At 38.7% G+C, this 20,875-nt stretch overlaps 1 protein-coding gene across 2 annotated transcripts; it reads right to left on the reverse strand.

Annotated features, from left to right (window-relative positions):
• Positions 1 to 1,211: 1,211 nt before the first annotated feature.
• Positions 1,212 to 19,352, reverse strand: ptbp2a (polypyrimidine tract binding protein 2a). 2 transcript variants are annotated; one of them, XM_065258516.1, is made up of 14 exons: positions 19,212 to 19,352; positions 17,642 to 17,669; positions 14,734 to 14,803; positions 10,693 to 10,877; positions 10,464 to 10,604; positions 10,268 to 10,390; positions 10,018 to 10,128; positions 9,550 to 9,748; positions 7,236 to 7,351; positions 4,693 to 4,726; positions 3,014 to 3,106; positions 2,641 to 2,857; positions 2,489 to 2,566; positions 1,212 to 2,375 (listed from the first exon to the last, which is right to left on the reverse strand). In XM_065258516.1, the coding sequence occupies exons 1-14, from the start codon at positions 19,217 to 19,219 to the stop codon at positions 2,246 to 2,248; spliced, it is 1,533 nt and encodes a 510-aa protein (XP_065114588.1). In that variant the 5' UTR covers positions 19,220 to 19,352; the 3' UTR covers positions 1,212 to 2,245. The 2 variants fall into 2 exon arrangements, with proteins under 2 accessions (XP_065114588.1, XP_065114586.1); XM_065258514.1 differs by having other exon boundaries at positions 9,538 to 9,748.
• Positions 19,353 to 20,875: the final 1,523 nt, after the last annotated feature.

Below are 20,875 nucleotides of genomic sequence, written 5' to 3' on the forward strand. Positions count from 1 at the left end.
ATAATTTCAGCTTGTTTATAAGTTGTCAACTATTGTAGTCGAAACTAAAAAAAATGGTATGTCCAATTTGATTAAACTTGCATGCCGCATTTTTTTACAGTGTGGAGATGAGTGTTTAAAGGCACACTCCACTTTCTTTGAAAATATGCTAATTTTACAGCTCCACTAGAGTTAAACTTGCTTTTTACAGTTTTGGAATCCATTAATCCGATATCCGGGTCTGACTGTACCACTTTTAGCATAGCTTAGCATAATTCATTTAATCTGGTTAGACCATTATCATAGCGCTCAAAAACAATATTTTTCCCAAAACTTGGTACGGCAGCAAGTCCTTGATTATTACGCCAGAATGATAGTATAGTTCCTAACCATATCGGCCTAGAAAATTACAACGTTTAATTTTAGTACACGATGTAACTACAGAAGAGTCAAGTTTTAAATATGAAAAATATCAAAACTCTTTGGTTTTTTTGAGCACGATGCTAATGGTCTAATCAGATTCAATGGATTGTGCTAAGCTATGCTAAAAGTGGTACCGCCAGACCCGGAGATCGGATTAATGGATTCCAAAACTGTAAAAATCAAACATTTAACTCTAGCGAAGCTAGAAAATTAGCATATTTAAAAATAAACTGGATTGTCCCTTTAATAGCATTATGCATAAAGTCTGAAAACAAACAGATAATAATTATCGCTAATGTTCATTATACCATGTATTCTGAAATGCTTTCATAGTTTTCTCATGTATGTACTTTCTTTTGCAAATATGAATTTGCAGAAAAACTGCTAGATACAAAATGTACAGCATCATCTGAGTATTCTGTCCCTCTTCGTGTTTATGTTATGGGCTGTCAAAGCTGAAAAGCAACATATACAAGTACTCATGTCTACATCTTGTCGTGTATGTATACATCTTTGTATTTATTGTATGGCTTTATTACTACATTTAAAGTACAGTATGGAATCTGGAAAAAAGCTTGAATTTACAACATCAAACCTGAGAGAGCAAAACTGCTAAAGAATTGAAACAATTTGCAAGGATTTACAGGGTGGCATACCGCATTAACACTTTAACAAGATGTTCCCAAAACATTGATTTACATCTATTCAGTCAAAAGCTTCGTCTTTCTGAAAAGTTTCTCACGCAAAAGAGATCGGGTGTCAGATGTGAAAGGGAAGGCTGAACAGAAGAGAGAAAAAGAGAGAGAATGTGAAACTTCCGAAGCGTTTATTGAGCATGCTACAGGTAAAAATGCAAGGACAACGAAATCAAACCTTTCAGTTTTTGTTTAAAAAAAAACATTATTTGAATTGTGCCTCATCAAAACTATTCTGAATCATACATTCTTAGAAATGTAACAAAAAGAGGTACAGGCTCACGTAAACCCCCCTTAAAAGTCTTCAGACTGACCATTTATTTCACAATATCCTCTCATAAGGCGAAAAAAGACATCTGGGACTGACCTGCTCTTTAATCTTGGGGGGTAAATTAAGACTATAGGCACACATCATTTTGGTCCTTTCCCAAATCGCACTATGAAGTGATGAAGCCTCTGCCAATAACACAGAGGACCCTCTGAATAACCAATGCAAATCTGTTATAAAACCTGTGCAGGACAAAGAACAAAAAAACAGGAAAAACGGGCAGGATTTTTTTATACAGCTGGGAGTAAAGGAGCAATTTTTACATAAAACAAGAAATTTCACCCACCCTTTATTCCTCTCAAAGTTTATCTGGATTGTTGTCTCTCTGAGGTGACCACCGACTTACTTACAATTCACGAGTTTTCACAAAGAAAGATTTTTCACAAATAAAAAAGGAAAAACTAAAGGAAAAAGCTATTACACACTATACACATCAGACACGAGGAAAAATAATTTGAGTTTCTGTCCTAACAAAACTTTACAGTGTAATATTCTCTCCCTCGCAGCCTCTGCAGTCGACGGGCTTGCGTTGAGACAATCTGAATTAAGTATGAAAAGATTAATGAAGTTTTGTAAGGCACATTCTTCTGCTTGTCGTAAGCGGATCAGACTTTACGCCGAAAGACCGGTCCCACCACTGAAGAGAAAAGCATATGTGTCCCACCCAAGGCAAAGTGACGAGGGGTTACCAACAGTTTCATTCTTCTTTAAACATTTTCTTGTGGAATGGTAGAGAAAATTTGGGGAAAAACTCAAATTGTGGTCCCCGGTATACTTTTAACAGTCAACAGGTAGTGCTAGAAAAATGGGAGCTGGACCTTCAGATAGTTGATTTGGAGAAGGAGACCTTTAGGTGGTGGTTATTACCCATGTTGTAATTATGCAGGTCAATTAAGCATTGAATGGCTTCCTCGATGGTGGTCATCTGAATGAGAGCCATTTTGTGATCTCTGCAGACGAAAATAACACGATTAGGCACAAAAATAAACGGATAGAAGACACTTGATGTTATCTGTAGCTTTTAAGTAACATTCAAGACGACTATAAACGGTCACAGACTTACTGGAAAAATTTGAAAGCTTTCACAGTGCCACCGGAGTTGGAGAACAGGACTCTGAGGTCTTCTTCGGTTATGTCTTGCCTTCAACACGACAGAAAAATTGCTTAGCTCCCGCGGACGACTGACACAAAGATTGACAAGACGGCTTTACTCACGGGATGTTTGACAGATGCAGCGTTGCAGATGGAGGAAAGATGTTCTGGAAGTTCTTGGAGCCGGGCTTTTTGAAACGATGCAACGGAGAGTTTGTGAAGTCTTTGGTGAGACCCTGGTCGTCTAAACCGTCCCTTGGTAACTGTACCGTCTGGTGCTTTGACATCGTAACTCGGATGATCTTCGAATACATTTTCTGACCGTTCAAATGGCTCATAGCTGAGAGAAACCCCATGCAAATAAGCCAGAAAAATTTGTCATGATTTATAATATAAAGATTAAAGTTGCCATCAATATTAAAACATTCCCTTAAATGCTTTATTAATTTCAAAACAAATCCTTTATAGTTATTGCAAGACAACATTGTAGTCTTACCAAGCTGAGCCTGATTTATATCAGCCATTTGAATCAGTGCACTGTCCTTCTTATTAAATAGAATCTTCACACGCTGAACGTCACCATAAACACCTGCGAACAGAGCAGCCAACAGCAAGAAGAAAGAGAGAGAGAAAGCAAAAAGTAGGACAGAGGGACGAGTGAGACTCTGAGAGTGAAAGACAGACTGACAGAACATATATTGAAATAGAGAGAACTACTAAACAAAAAAAACTTAGACACGGACATACCCTCAAATTTAACTTACGAAACCAGATGGAACAAAAAATTTGCAACTAAACCGTGAAATCACATGCATTAAAACAACAAAATAAAAGGCAGAAATAAAATAAACATAAGCAAAATACTTGCATTGTAAAAACAAGTTGATGGAAATTATTTAAAGTCAATATGAAACGCCCACTTTTGTGGCTTTTTCACCTGGATGTTGAGGCTGAACATCAGGTTTACAATCAAGACCATCTTGGTGTATACTTGATAAAATATAGCGTTTTGTTTTGCGTAAACTTGAAATCAAAAGTTTTAGTAGAAAGTGAAATATTTTATTTTGTATTAAAGAGACACTCCACTTTTTTTGAAAATTCGCTCATTTTCCATCTCCCTTTTGCTACGTACACACCAAACGCGGGGCATTGTGTTACTCGCGGGATTTAATTTCGTTCATGCGAATATTTTGCTCGAGTTGAATATTTTTAACTTGGGCGATGACGCGTTTGGGGCGAATAGGGCGTGTTTTTGAGGCAAACCTGTCGCCCATAATGCGTCATTCACATCGTTCCACGCAAGGACGCATCTAATCGCATCTTTGCATTGACTTTGTATGTAATCTACTTGCACAAATCGTTGAACACAGTTAGAGTTAAACATTTTATTTTTACTGTTTTGGAATCCATTAAGCTGATCTCCCGGTCTGGCGGTACCACTTTTAGCATAGCTTAGCATAATCCATTGAATCTGATAAGACCAGTAGCATTGTGTACTTAGACCGACAGAAAATTAAAAGTTGCGACTTTCTAGGCAGATATGGCTAGGAACTTATCTCTATTTCTGGCTTAATAATCAAGGACATTGCTGTTGTAACATGGCTGCAGCAGGCATGTTACGGCAGCAAAGTCCTTGATTATTATGCCAAAATTAGAGTATAGTTCCTAGCCATATCTGCTAGAAAATGGCAACTTTAAATTTTTTATCGGTCTTAGTACACAATGTCACTACAGAAGAGTCAAGTTTTGACTCGCGATGCTAATGGTCTAATCAGATTCAATGAATTATGCTAAGCTATGCTAAAAGTGGTACAACCAGACCGAGATCGGCTGAATGGATTCCAAAACTATAAAAATCAAACTCCGCCAATACGAATCACAATTTTCAACATCTTTCTACACTTCAGCTTCTAATCAGATTTCAAGCTGTGAGGTAAAATAAATCCTACTGCCGATTTTAAAATATTTCCTGTTTGAGTGGATATCACATCAATGCATCTAACAAAGCTGTGCATTTCAAGCCAGCATAGTGGGTTTTTGAAATAATGTTTATAAAACATAGGTACTAAGAATGAATATCAAGCCAGTCATTGATTTCAAGTTGACTTTAAATAAGAACAAAACTAAGAATAATAATAAAAAGCAAACAGAAAGGTAGAGCTAACAAGAACATACCGAAGAGGGTAAACAGACTGTGGGTCGTAACCATCTTTAGAAGGAGAGAAGAGCAAGCGGACAGATAGAAGAGTCGAGGAAGAGCGGAGATGAACAGATCATCCATAACGGAGGGTGGTTTCCCGCAGAATGGTGAAGTGGTCATGGATTCATGGATCGGGGCAGTTAATTGAGGGGATCCGAGGTTTGGTTTGATCAAATAAAAAACGGTGTGTTTGGGAAAAAAAGGTATAAAAACAAACAATAAAAGATGGGGAAGGAGGGAGAGTGTGTGTAAACAAAATTGAGGAAAGAAGAGGCAAATGCAGAATATAAATAAAGGAGGGACAAAAAATATAATACAGGTCAGTACACAGGAAATGCAGGAGTTTGGTATAAGAATGGCTGCTTTATGCATTACTACAAAATATATGCAAATAACTGTGCCAAATGTAGTTACCCATTACCAGGGTAAGGATACATTCATAATCAAAATAAAGAGGAACATCTGATAATGAACAATGAGCTGAAGATTAGCAGTGTTATGGAGGCATGCAGAAAGAGTTTAAAGACCAGAGGTTGAAAACATCAAGCGATTCTTTCACAGTATGTTGACATGTGGAGAGGTGTGGACATGAAAACCAACTTTTTATTGTTTTGGTCTGAACACAGAACATCACATTTGACCTCACAGTGAACATTAAATATCTGTTGGTTTAATCAGACAGAAACAGAGAGAGGGAAAGAGAGTGAGACCGAAAAAAGAGAAATGAGAAGCTCAGATGCAAAAGCCGCTAATGGCCACCTCCGTCAAAATGATATTAACTGAATGCTTTTTTAATCCAAGCCTCATGCAATTCAGAAATACAGCTTTGTTGTCAGAATCTGTTAAACACTACATTGAAGTCTTTTTAAGTGCACAGAAGATGAACTAGATGAACAACTATGTGCAAAACGACTCAAACTTTTGTCCCTTGTGAGTACTTGGACCTGAATTAGGGATGCTTAAAGATTAATCGCTAGCAGAATAAAAGTTTTTGCTTACATCATATATGTGTGTGAACTGTGTATAATAACTTTGTATAAATAAATGTACACACATGCATGTATATGTTTTAGAAATGTTTACATGTGTATATACATTTGTATATTTATGTATAATTTATATTATATATAAAAATAAATACTTAATATATACTTTTTTTCCCTTAAAATTATACATGAATGTGTTCATATTTATATATATACATATTTATTATACACAGTTTACACACTTATGTGATGTAAACAAAAACTTTTATTCTGCTAACGATTAATCGCGATTAATTGTTTAGCATCCCTAACCTGAATACAACGCAAATGTGGCGGTCACGTGAATCACAGCGCCCCCCTAATGTGTGGTTCACTTACTTAATTTTTACATTCAGACTTTTATCATTTGCCATGTTTCTAGTTCCATCTTTAGTGATTTTGTAACCGTTTACTATCTTGTCCAAAGAAGGGGATTTTCTTTTTTGCCCAAAAAGCTTGCATTCACTTACTATGCGTTCACACCAGACGCGGATGAGGCGGCAAGCGTGAGTGATTTACTGTTAAGTCAATGCAAAGCCGTGAATAGGCATCCTGCGGCGCGATAAGCGCGAATGGCGCAGCGTGAATGGCGCAGAACGCACAGCGCAATTGAGTGTTGCCGCAGGAAACATGCAAGTTGAAATATCTGAACTTTGACGAATATTCACAGCGCGTTAACCAATGCTCTAGTAGTGACGTGATTACAGGAAACGAGCGGAGTCTCAGAAGCCTCATGATGCGAATTTCCACGTGAAGGAAACAGGTAAACTTTAAAAATGTTCAAGCGTCTATCTACGCATGAATAGCGCATTTTTGCCACCTCTAGCGTGTCTGGTGTGAACGCACAGTTAGAAGGTTTGCAGCGAAAGGCAGTCAAATTAGTCAAATACCAATGAAATTACAAAAGTGACATTTGTGAAAATAAGGCAATTCAGTTATAGACTGCTAACCTTTTTATTGCCATCAAAGTGAAATTACTAAACCTAAACATAAGTGCCTAATAACGACACTTATGCCTAATTTGCTCACTTACAAAATGTCAGACGCACTTAGAGGGTTTTGCATCTGAACTCCTCAAATATTGTAAAATAGGATGGGAATGCCAAGTGAAAGCTTTATGGTGTACAAAATGGGTTTAAGAAAGTTGAGTTATTGAGAGGAAATGTCCAGATCATATTTCACCTCAAATAAAATGTATCTATTTTGCTTAAATGTATAAAAACATTTTATAGTAATATAACACCAATATTACGCAGTATTTTCTGGCTTTATGCAATACAGGTTTTTTTTATTTCATTTTTAAAGTGGAATATGATCTGGATCTTTCTTCATACAGTCTATAGGTGTGTTTTCAGTTAAAGAAGACTGAATCTATAGGAACCTATAGTCCCTGCAACATTTACATGTATTATACATATATGGGGCACAGCATGATAAAACAGAACAACAAGACAGGGTATAAATGTGAAAGATGATATGTACAGAATACTGACCTCTTCATTTAAATTACTGACAAGCAGCACCCCGCTGGCTCCTGAATGACCAGACAGAGCGACTCTACCGGATGCGGCTGCTGCAGCGGCGGCTGCGCTCAGCGGGCTCAGGGCTCCTGCAAACAGATACGCAGTCAGATCACACGATCTGCACCAAAACAACTTCTCAAGCTTTATATTTACTGTATATGCATTTTATCTGAAGAAACTTACAATGTATTTAAGGTACAGATTAGGGATGTCAATTTATGCAATTTCCCATATTCGATGATCGTTTAAATTAATAATCGCTAACAGTAATAGTGCAATAAGCCTTTACTGCGTGGCATAAAGCCATGACATAAAAGTGTGCGTAAAAACGACTTAAAATATTTTATTCTGTCTAAATAACATGCTAGTGGGATTGTAAAATAAGTCAATGTAGTTGGTGTTTAGATAAAATTATCAATTAAAATTTAGTTTGTAATGAAATATAATGACTAATAGACAACTCCGCCTCACATGGGCACTCTGCAACAGACGCATGAAAGTCCATCATCAAGTGTTATTTTTCTAGTTGTTCACCTCGCTTTCTGAGTCGTTGATACACAATTTGTTGTAATTATATCCATGAAGCACACGAAGGGCACTTTTCCCGTAGTCATCTCAGCTTAGCCCTGCGGCGTACTTTCAGCAAAGATGCTTATATTATGGAGATGGCAACCTTCCATTAGAAAACACGCAACCGTCAACTTGGCTAGCGTGTAGCGTCTCAGCCAGTCAATAATGATTATCAGTGATATATGTTGTGGGTGTTCAGAGTGTAATGACAGTCAGTTACAGTGTACATTTTCTTGAAAATGTATCTGGGATTTGTCAGGGATTGTTTGATTTTTGGTTAATTCACACTGCCAATGATTTTCCAGAATTTGTGCGTGCGTTCACACAGATGCCGTAAAGATCCGGTAAAGACATGTGACGTGTTTTAAGTCCTGGACTTGGTAGTTTTTTCTCTGCAGCGTCTGAAGTTTGCTTATTATCTGTTATTTCTCTTTCCAGAAACCACTCACATGATTTTCTATTTATGATAATATATAAAGGAGGGCGTGACGTGCCGTTCTAGTGAATGATCTCAGCTTCAACATGGATATGTGACAAGCTCCCTGATCTCTGCTTCATTCTAGTTTGCAGACATTTCTCATCGTGAATGTTAACAATGAAACCATAACTTCATTGTTGGGATGAAACATGCGTGTTCTCACTACGGAACGCCCCTCACGACATTGTTTCTGCGTCTTGTTCACACAGAGCGCTTTCCGGTTATGGGAATGTTATGAGGTTTTTTGTCGGGAGCCATCCCATAACATATACGGGATGTGTTTGTGTTTACACAGAAGCCTGTCTGTTAAATGTATGGGTATTTTTTGGGACGAAAGTGCTGTGTGAATGAGGTTATAGTGATACAAGTTGTATACCTTGTAATGCACTGTAAGTCGCTTTGGATAAAAGCATATGCATAAATGTAAAAGTAACAAATGAATTGATCTATAACACCAAAAAGAGACTTCAGATTGGGCTAACTTTACTGTTTAGAGACCTTAATAATCCCCAACTTGACAAAAAGAGCTGATAGTAAAGTAGGCAGAAACAATGTGAGTCAAACACAAAACATAGTGACATCAACAAAATCAGAAGCGTTTAGAAGAAAATACAACAGAAAAGGGCCAAACAAACCTGCTGAAACCCAGGAGCTCTGGTTAACATTAAGCACGGGTAGTTAATTTCCTTTGGTACAACAGAGCACATAATTGCTAAATCTGTTTGGTGAAAAATGAGATGTCCCCAATCAGCCCATGTCTGTTTCAGCTGCGATAGCCAATAACAGCTGAAGCACACGCAGGAAAAACATTACTTCTTTATCCTGATGTGAGAGGGAGCAGGTTAGATGACGTGGGATTTTAAAACCTAATAATTTTAATCCTTATATCAATAAAATACCTGCTTGATTACGTAGCAGGGGAAATGTCAAATTGCATTTTAAATTAAGAGGCCTTATGAGCAGATCTCCGAGAAAAGGTCAGCGAAGGCACTCGGAGACGCAGGCCTATGTGACATTTTACAGTACTTAAGAGACATTCCAATTATATTCTGTCTTTTACAAACACAGCTTTCTATTTTCATTTTCGTACCGCGAGTAAGAATCAATGACGCTGATTAAACTACTGTCCTTGTAAGGTGGCACTCAAAACAATCACATTGACGATGAACAGAAACAAAACAAGCAGAAACGGATGACACAAAAAAGATAGAAAGAGTGAGATACCTGGGATCTTACCGAGCAGGGAGCTGGAGTCTTTACCCAAAACTGTGGCCACAGAAAGATCCACAGCGGGCTGCCCGTCTCCAGCAGGAAGCTCTGGCCTGGTGTAGTCTCTGCTCTTGTCATTGTTGTACTTCACATTCAGATTGACGAGTTTTGAGTAGTCTATGCGAAGGGTACAGCAGGCATTGTATATATTCTGACCATCTAGAGCCTAGAAAAAAGACAGAGAGATAGAAAGATAGCAAGATAGATAGATAGATAGAGAAGAACGTGGCATCTTTGCCCAAAGTATACTTCAGGTTTTACATATACGCTGGCCGCTGCGTACGTTACGTTTTTCTAACCGAGTGCCGTACAAGCTACAATCATTTGCAGTACTATATCCACAAGCTACACATGTGGCTGTACACATACGGTAATGTATCCATAAAAAGCGAAGTATACTTCGGACGTGAAAAGATGGCGCTACGAATAACCCACCACTTTAGCTTGTTGTGCAGTGGCTGGATCATTGAACTGCAACAGGGCCTGAAATTGATTGTTCTTGGTAAACGTGATGATTTTCATGACGGTGCCGAACTTTGAAAAGATCTATTGACAGAGAAAGCAGAGCATTGAGGAGCTATCAACAGAGGAAAAAAGACATTCAAGAATTAACACAACAGATCAACAAGATGTCATCCAACAGTAAAGCTTGAATTTAAGTGTAAAGCTATGTGGTGTTCCCCACCTGCTGTAAAACATCCAGGGTGACGGGGTAAAACATGTTGTCGATGATTATCCTCAGTACTGGACTGGTGGGTGAACCTCCACCATCACTAGAGTTAGACCCCGACGTGGAAGTCCCACCCGACTGTAAATACAAGTTGAGTTAAAAACATGGCACAATGACCCTCATGGCCTATCTTGTCAGGAAACAATGTTACCTGGTTTGAATTGTCGGTCTTGAGTTCTTTGTGATTGGAGTACTGGATATATACAGGCATGCTGCGGACGTGAGGCGTGACAGCGGAATAATAATTGACCATCGTCATGGCAGCTTCCTCTGTGCTCAGCTCCAAAAACGCCTGAAGACCAAGACAACGTTGAGACATTAACACAAATTTAAATCGTCTTATGACACAGCGAATTAGGGTTGGGTACAGGATCACGCACCTGGTTTTTGCCTTTCAGCGTGAGGATATTGGTGACTTTTCCGAAAGGAAGCCCCAGGGCGATGATCTCAGTTTCCGAGACATCGGTGGGTAGCTTTCTGATGTGAAGAACGCGAGATGGTGGAGAACTGCTGACTCGGTCTTCGACGCGAAGCTTTTTGCTGTCGCTGCCATTGGATGTTGCATCTGGGAAAGGGATTTTATAAAATGATTACAGAGGAACACAAAGGGATTTCTAGAGGTGAACTTAAACCTTAATACCAACATATAGATAATACTGCAAAGACTGTGATACTGGGTAATAAAAAAACAAATAAACCCATAAAAACAAAAATGTATTAAAAGTTATCTTTTTGGTCTAAAGATGGGTATGGAGGCCTTAAGAATGTTGCTATGTATTAGTGTTGGGCAATATGCCCCATTTTGAGACAGCCCTATCGTCAGCCTGTGAGATCGACAATACACGATAGTATCGGGGGGCGGGGCAGTAGTTTACTCATTTATTTATTTGTTCATTTTTTACTCATTTATGACATGTCACTTAATTGGTGGACAAAAAAGAAGCAAGGGTAACACTGTCATGACTGCAACCTTCTTAAAACTGATGCCATTAATCTGAGCGCGTCATTTAAGCACAGGCGCTTAGACATTTCCTGCGTGCCAGGGAGCGGGTACACAACCTCGCTGGTTTTAAACCCCCACGCTCCTAACGCCGGAATTCCACCAACTGCGGCTGCAGATCGGCTCCGCTGGGCTACGTTTCCGCACTCCGCCATCTGCCAATACCTACCAGTTCCGTATTTGTGGCAGAGTGGCTGCGCGCTAAAGTGACGAGGACCCAAGAGGTCTCGCTAATTCACGTGATGATCGCGCAATATCTAGTTCTGTCTCCGGCCATTATGACGTTAAATTATGACGTTTTGATAGACCAGCCCAGATCACTACACGAGATCTCGCAAATTCAGGTACGATCATGCGATATAGTCATAGCTCCATCCTGCGTATTTGTTCGAGAGGGCTGCGGATGGCCGGAGCTGTGACGGATTCAGAAAGCAATCAGTAGAAACAAACATTGACATGAATGGAAACCGATTGACTCTGCACCCTTTCCGCAGCGGATCCGCAGCCGTTCCGCAGTCAGTGGAAATCCGGGGTCACAACCTCTCCAGTGTAGGAAATGTCAGAGCTGCACATATTACAAGCTCATGTGCAAAGACCGAATCATGGGTCTGAGTACGAATCATGTGCATTACAAGTTCAGATGCTAGAAGGAGTCCATGCCGCGCATTCAGATCCGAGCATGAATCCATGATGCGCGCAAAAGTCCAGATGCGTGCGAGAAGTAATCCGTGTGTTAGTTTGTTTATACTCGCGTTTTGGTCCGCAACGTGAGCCTCCGCTAATCGCACTTCTCAACAAATGTCTAAACTCTCTCCTGCAAAGTGAAGCCAAACCCTCTCATGTGGAGAAAAGCTGGCAATGCCCATGTTAATGTGAAACTATGATGATAGTAATAATAACCATTGGCAACTATCGTCATGAAAGCCTGCTATTGGCGATATGTATGACGATTGTCAAAACACAATACTATAGTCTATCAGCACAACCATACTATGTATGTGATATTTTTAATCAAAATTAAAATATAAGCTTAATGTACGTAGGGATGGGTACCGAAACCCGGTATTAAACTTGCCCCGGGGCTAAATTATTAAAGACCGTAGTATCAGTAAGATCTGACGCTATTGGTTCTGCTTTCGGTCCTGGAGAAAAAGATAAAAATAAATGTTCTATGTATTCTTGAATAATAATGTTTTCGTGCACATTTTGTCTCACCAAACATTTCTAATTTGAGATAATATTAAGATATTTGTCTGTGAGATCTGCGAGATCTCTCATGCACGCCGCGGAGGCTGTCTGTCACACTTAAGCTATGTTTATACTCGCCGCGTCCGCACGGGCGCGTTGGTGTGCGCGGCAAAAATGACGTCAACGCGGAGTGGGCGGTCCTGCGCGTTGGGTGCGCGAGACCCCATTTCGTGTGGCGGTGTGCACGGCATTTTTTGTAACTTTCCGCGCGGCTCCGCATCCGAAAATGACCGAACTCGAGGCGATTCTGTCCGAGCAGGCAAGCCTGTGACGTATCTCTTTGATCAATCCAAGCAAAACAATGTATATATTTATCTGACACTCTGTAAGTAAAGTATGGAAACTTTGCAATTTAAAACACAAATTCTTTTACATGATTCAGAATGTTTGGCTTATATTTGTATTGAATGAACCACTAGACGAGGAATTAAATACAAACCTTAAGATATCTGTACTGTTTGTTTAGTAAAAAACGTTAATGAAATTATAATGTTTAATAAAGACATATTTAAAAGATTGTTGTTTTATTCATGTTCTCATATTTATATATCAAACTCTGATGTTAAAAGCACCAGGGTTGTTCCAGCGGAGGCTTGCGTTGCGGTCCAAAGCGCGAGTATAAACAAAGCTTCACACACACAACGACGAACGCGGCGCATGCATACGCATAACAGCACGAAAACTCCCGCTTAATAATGAGACTGACAATGGCGGATAGAGCAAAGCGTTCAAAAGTGCGGTTATACTTTACTAGAGTTGATGCATTGCAGACAACGCTCGTTGTCATACAGGTAAGTGCAACAAGATGTTTGCATGTAAGGGCGGAAACACAAGCAATCTGTCAAAGCATCTTTTAAAAGTACATTACGTGCAGACAGAAACTGTGTCCCAATTCAAGGGCTGCAACCTTCTAAGCATACGACCTTAAAAGGTGAGCATTCGATCTGTCAAGGTGGCAGCCTGAGAAGTCCGCGAAGAGAACTGAAATGAGACGGTCTAATCCTCGGAGGACCCATAATTTGCGTCACCTGCTGCACGCGCCCACCGCGCCTGTCAGGCATGGACTGTATGCTAACATCATGTTGAATCAACGTTGTTCACGTCATTTAAAATAAATGTACAATATCCCTAATTGATTACCTTACGTTGAAATTCTGTTGACTTCTTTTGGGAGAAATGACGTTATGCATTCAACATATTTTCTACTTGTTTTAAAATCCCAAATAAAGAAAATTCTGTATGTAAACATTTATTTGGCTAAATGCACAGCACTTCAAGTTAGTTTACAAAATAGCCTACAGATAAATATCCTATTTAAAGTATTTTTTCTGCAGCTTTCACGCTGGTGCATTAACAAATATATGTATATTATTTAGAAATGATATCCAAAAATTTATTTGTAATAATTAAATGCAGACACATAATTAACTTAATCATGTGAACATAGGTTCATGATCAAATGTTAACATTGGCCAAAGTACCGATAAGAATACCGTTAAAGTACCGGACGTTTAAGCAGTATCAGTAAGAGTAGTAATACCGTTAAAATCTTAACGATACCCATCCCTAAATGTACGTATGTATTACCAATATATGATATGAGGTGTGCAATCATTCTGGTGATCTGAAATCATTGCGATGAGGCCAAACAATGACAATAATTTCAGATCACCGCAATAATTGCACATCTCTCTAAAAAACACAAGGGGGAGCTGCAGCACCTGAAAAGTGCATCGAAATATATATTCATTAAATAATTACTTTTAAATATGTGTTATGTGTATTACTATTTAATGCCAGGTAAACCTTTTTTATTTTATTTTATTTTATTTAAATAATCACAACAATGTTAGAGAATTATTTCATGAACAAAACAAAAAAATAAGAATTAAAATGTCAAAGCCCTAAAACAGGCAATTAATCGTCATAATCGCTAAAGCCCTAAAATGGGCAATTAATCGTCACAATTTATTAGACAATTAACCATCAGCCAAATTTCATAACGGTGACAGCCCTAGCGGTTAAAAACATTAAGTAAAAGCTTTGACATTTGCATGGAAAATATACATCGACTACTTTGTTTAAAAACCCTTGAAACTATTGTTGGAGAAGGTTCGATAAGTTGCACATAAGCACTGGGTTGCGTGGGGGTTTATGGAGGTTTTGGACTCACCACTGATGCCGCTCAACCCCGAACTGGAGCTGTTATACATGCTGCCGGACAGAAGCTCATCTGATCCTCTCTGTGGAGACGAACAAAGAGGCCATGAAAGATGCAATCCTGCCCTCCAATAAAGATGTACCCCTTCAACCAAACAATGATATACAGCTCTCTGCAGACAGCTTAAAGAATCAAAGCGCATAAAACGCACAACCACATGGCCCTTTCTTTCACCGTTATTTTTCTCGATTGTTTCTTTAATCTTGTTGAGTCTAAGATGTCAGACGCTGTCATCTCGTTCAGTGATGCCCACGTTCCCCGAAGGGCCCTGGCAGACTGTTGGGGCAATCGGGCCGGCAGTCGAAGTGCAGCTAAAAGTGACAAATGAGATGGCAGGCAAATGGCAAGGCAAACCTTTTTAATAGGACGGTGTGTGCCACAAAAATTCTGCCGAATTGTTCTTTACGGACGGCGCTTTTACGGCGCCAATAAACTCAAAGTTGATCTAGCCTTCTGGTCATCTAGGCAAACAAAAAATAAAGGAAATGGAAACTCGAAGAATGCAGAGGCCTTAACAGACAAGTCCCAGCATCAAAACCCATAACAAAAGGAAAGGGAAAAACTCAAAAACATCAAATTTATTGCAACAAGATTAAATGCTTCTTTTTTTGACCCCGTTTCCCAGAAAGGCCAGTTAACGTTGTTTCCCGAGGAGGAAAATTCTGTTGTTGGCGAACAAACCGAGTTAAAAGGCCTGTGTTCAGAAGGCATCTTTGAAAAAGAACAAGTTCTTTTCTAACTATCCCGGACATAAACTGCCCCCATTCAATTACTACCAGCCTAATTTTATGAAAAGCGGAGATAGAGACCTATAACAGGCCTGTATCTAACATATAGGGGACAATTCTACATTTCCTCACAACACTTATTTCAATGACAAAGAATCAGCAACATAATATCCGATAATACACTTAAATGGGATGGCAATTCTTTGTCTATTCTGAAACAAATTATATTCGCATTACCCAGGGCTTTTTGTCTTGTTCTTGGGTCCTTGATGCCACAAAATACGCAAGTAAAAAAAAAATCAATGCTAAACCCTATGACGACAAATTATGTTCCTGACAACAAGCCTACAAAGTACATATTGTACATTTTAAACGAGGTGACAAAAGTGGCTAAGGAAACGTGTAACCTACATCTAACACATCTGCCAACAGAGTGACAAAGAAAAACAAATGTGAGACCCTGGACCACAAAACCAGTCACACGTGTCAATTGGTGTATGGTTTGTTAGGATAGGACAATACCTGGCCAAGATACAACTATTTGAAAATCTGGAATCTGAGGGTGCAAAAAATCTAAATATTGAGAAGTCGTCTTTAAAGTTCAAATGAAGTCCAACACATATTACTAATAAAAAAATAAATTTTGTATATAGTTACGGTAGGAAATGTACAAAATATCTTCATGGAACATGATCTTCACTTAATATCCTAATGATTTTCAGCATTAAATTTACCATCCAACAGCATTCCTTTAGCTTTCAGTAATGTTTGGTCAACATTAATAAACAAACCAGAGCTTAATGCTGCGTTTACACCAACCGCGTTTCAGGCGTCAAAATCGCGTCTACCGGCGCCTAGTTTGCCGCTTAAACATTTTGAATGCATTCCCGCGTCAAGAGCGGAGCAGACGCATGGAAAAAGCAAGCATTTGACGCGCGTCAGAGGCAAATTTGCTCAAAAACTAGAAGCGCGAACGAGGCGGAAACGCCTTATCCGCGCCACGGGACCTCCAGACCTGCGTCAACGCGTCTTCACATTGACTTAACATTGAAAATCACTCACGCTTGCCGCCTCTACCGCGGTTGATGTAAACGCAGCATAAGGATTTTAGTGCCCTAACACCAAACTTTCAGAAACAGATATGTTTTATGATATATATTTATACACTGTGGCACGCAAACAATAACAATTCCAATTGTTGCATATATGCAAGTGATTTCCAACTCATCCTAACAAATGCTAACAAAATTATCAAAAGTCTCCACAAAACCTCAAATCTACAAAAGATTCGCCTCAGTGGCCACACTAGTACACCAGCCAAACATTTAAATCTAGCTATTAAATACATTTGTACATAAGATTAGGGCTGCACGATAAATCGCACGCAATTGTCATGCGCATCTCTTCAGTAAAGCCGGTTCCCTGATTAGTAGTAAATTGCCATCACCTGCTTTTAGATGGAGCGGCAATCACTACACAAAGCCGTAGTTATTGCCGCTCCATCTGAAAGCAGTTGATGGAGATTTACGTGATGATTGCATGCGGTTTATTGTTGAATTAGCGATAACTAATGCTGGACGATATTAACTAGGGATGATCCGATACCACTTTTTTGGAATACGAGTACGAGTACTTGCATTTCAGTACCTGCCGAAACCGATACCGAGTACTTAATAAAAAAACATGATTTAAATTTACAGGTAACAGCTTTAGTCATATAATTTAACAAAAAAACAAAGGACTAGTTTTCCAGTTTGTTGTAAACTCTGCCTCTTTGGACAACACAAGAGGCATTAACCCCTTACACGCCGCTCAAACATAGACATTTCTCAGACCGTGGTATCGATTCCAGGTATCGGGGGACTTTTAACGAGTACGAGTACTTTAGAAAATGTGGTATCGAGGCCGATACCCGATACCAGTATCGGTATCGGTGCATCCCTAATATTAACCAAATGACATCACTTAACAAACTCTGCTTATGAATTCATTTATAGTGACGTATGCTGTACCATACTGTGTTGCTTTTGTAAGATGGCTGAAGCACTGCAACATCCATCATGAGATTACTACCGTATCTTAAAACTACTACATAATCTTAAAAACGCAAGAAAATGAAATACAGTGCTCACCTTTACGCCAACTGCAATATCACCAATGCTGTTGAAACAGAAAGGGATATCATCAGTCAAACAGATTTTCAGATTCGATCAGACAGAAATGTACATGCAAGTATGAAAATTAAAAAAAAAGCAGAGCAACAAATCCTGCAGAAATCCTTTAATCGTTTGAAAGGTACAGCATCATTCAATGAATTAACATGATGAACATTTCAGCAGTTTATCTCTTGCTTACTGCTGTCCTTTAACAGGCTGGTAAGGCATATATAATGCCCAAAAAGATGTATAGGTAGAAAGCTTAAGCCCAGGAAAAAGCTAAGAATAGTCTGTTTATTTTACACAGAACGTACGTGCTCGGTCAAACGCACAGCCAAGTTGTTTATTTATCTCGTACATATACGCAGACATTCGACGCGTGCGCATTGCGACAAAATGCAAGGCATCTCCTAGGCTACATACTACATTCTCCTGCAGACGCATGCGGTTATACGTACAATGTATGTAGGGTTTTAAAAAATCCAACGGTGCACGTACACAGTAAACGCGCACTCATTGGATGACGAAAATTGCGTCAACACACACTATTAAAGGACCCCACATATGCGTAAAAATGGACCATACTTCAGCCTTTAGCTCACTAAACATCCAAGATAAACTTGAATGTCCTCAATGCTTAGATAGATAGCTCACTAGAATATTGTTTGGGTAGGTAGCTCAGTAGGTTTAAAAACAATGATCAAAAATGTTGCCTAGGTGAGCAACTTAAGATGAGGTGAGCCTAGGTGAGCAGATAGACTGCTCATTTGGAGAATTATATTTGGCTAGTCTGTAAGGTGAGGTTGTAAGGTTTAAAGGGCATAAATGTCCAAGGAATGCTATCTAGATAGGCAGCATACTATGTTTAAAGTCTATGCTGTCTAGACAGATTGCTTACTAGAGTTTGAAACACAGTCCAGATCAGACTGAATCATGTAGTCAGATGATATCCTGTACTATTAAATCCTTCAAATTTGTTGATATATATTGTTGGGATAACACGGAAGGGGTTTAATAATAATAATTTACAAAAAATATTACTATGAGAAACTATCGCTTTAGTTGCAGATATCAAAGCTAGAGAACTGCTAACAAAGGAAACGCACGTATAAACAAAAAAAACCCCACACAAACAGAGCAAAGTCTGGATTTTAATACAATGTCAGGACATTAATTAATCGATTTAAACTACAAGGCTAAACTTGTGGCTCGCGTTGTTTACGTTGTGTTGGAAACGTGCGCAAACAAATACGGCTAGCGTAGCACCTCTGCTAACTCACGTTTGCTTGTTTAGTCGCATTTTAAGTTATTTCATTGTGATTAATCCATCGGATTTTGCTCCCGCTTAAAACATTATAGGAAAACAACACAACTATGCTATCAAAGTGAGGTTTATACATATATAATCGTGCATGTTTGTTGAAGTGCTTAAGCGCTAGCGTGTTAGCAGCGGTAGCATTTAAACAAGTGTGTATAAACTCGTACACCTCACATTTGAATGGTTATTTTATAGAAGTGAATGAATGAAGAGTGTTGCAATGCTCACCCGTCCATTTCTGGCGATATTTGTTTAAAAAAATAATAAACCCGCTGTACAGTGTATGTGTTATTCCTTCTCTGTTGCTCAGTCACACAAACACACACACATCAGAGACAAAATGGAGGCGGGAACTTTGTGAGAGAGCACGCACATGCACACTACTGCAAACTCGGTGACTGGCATCTACTGTAATGCAAACCCGTAATACACTTAGCCTACAGTTTAGTGAAGTTACAGTAAGGCATTTACTGTACTTGTGCAATAATCAATGTGTATATAAAATCAAATATAGGCCTACATGGTATGTGCAATAAATATTTTCACATAATTACTGTAATAGCATATCACATATCATATTTGTATCTGTGATTTTGTATACCTATTGTGTAAATTTGTTTATTGACAATTGTGTATTTTTATATAGCTTACATATTTTTTTATTTGTGATATCTGTTTTAAAGGAAAACACCACAATTTTTCAACATTTACTATGTTCTTACATCAACTTAGACAAATTAATACATACCCATCTTTTTTCAATGCATCTTTGCAAAGCGCATTGTGAATGTGTTAGCATTTAGCATATCCCCATTCATTCCTTAGGATCCAAACGGGGATGAATTTAGGCAACATGATCTCACAAAGTTCTGTGGGATAGTCATGGAATTTTTTACTCATTTTTCCGTGGCATTCTCACGGATCTCCGCATATTTGCGTGGCCCTGCCACGGACTTTCTTTTCTGTGGCATTCTCCGTGTGAATGCCACGGATTGGTTAATCTAACCCTAAGCCGAAGTGACAATGTAAGAAAATAGGACAAAACAGTTGAGTAACCAATCCGTGTGAATGCCACTGAAAATAAAGTCCGAAATATGTGGAGATCCGTGAGAATGCCACGGAAAAATTAGCAAAAAATTCTGTGACTATGCCACGGAAATTCGTGAGATCAGGTTGATTTAGAAGCCACCAAACACTTAAATGTTTTCTCTAGTTAGACTGTTACATGAGTAGTTACACTTATAAGTATGGACGTGGCGATTTTTTAAGCATATAAATAATTAGAACTATATTGTATGGCAGAAGAGCACTTAGTTTGCTGAACTTCGACCTCTGGCACAGGAACATCATCACTCCTGTGAACTTCAAACTAACTCTTCCACCATATAATGTAGTTCTCATATTTATCCGCTTAAAAATCGCCACATTTTATTTTGTGCCACCATACTTACTCGTGTAACTACATATGTAACAGTCTTTTAATAGGGAAAACATGGAAGTGTTTGGTGGCTTCTAAATTCATCCCTGTTTGGATCCTAAGGAATGAATAGGGCTTGCTTTGAAAAAAGATAGGTATGTATTAATTAGTCTAAGTTTAGGTAATAACATAGTAAAATAATGAAAAACGGTGGTGTTTTCCTTTAATCTGTCTGTCATTTGTGCTCTGAAATTGTAACCAAAAAAATCCATTGCAATAAAAGTGCGTTCGTTCGTTCATTCATTAACTCAATCATCCATCTACACATAATAACTAGAGATCATCTAATACTGAAAGACCTGCAATCCATACAACCCTGGTGAAAGTCAGTAAGTCATAAGTTAATGCTATACTATACAAGAGAGACAAACTGAACATGTAAAATGGTCCAGTAATGTCAACAGTGCATAAAAAA

This window comes from Paramisgurnus dabryanus, chromosome 22 (assembly GCF_030506205.2).
Source record: "Paramisgurnus dabryanus chromosome 22, PD_genome_1.1, whole genome shotgun sequence".
Lineage (NCBI taxonomy): Eukaryota > Metazoa > Chordata > Actinopteri > Cypriniformes > Cobitidae > Paramisgurnus > Paramisgurnus dabryanus.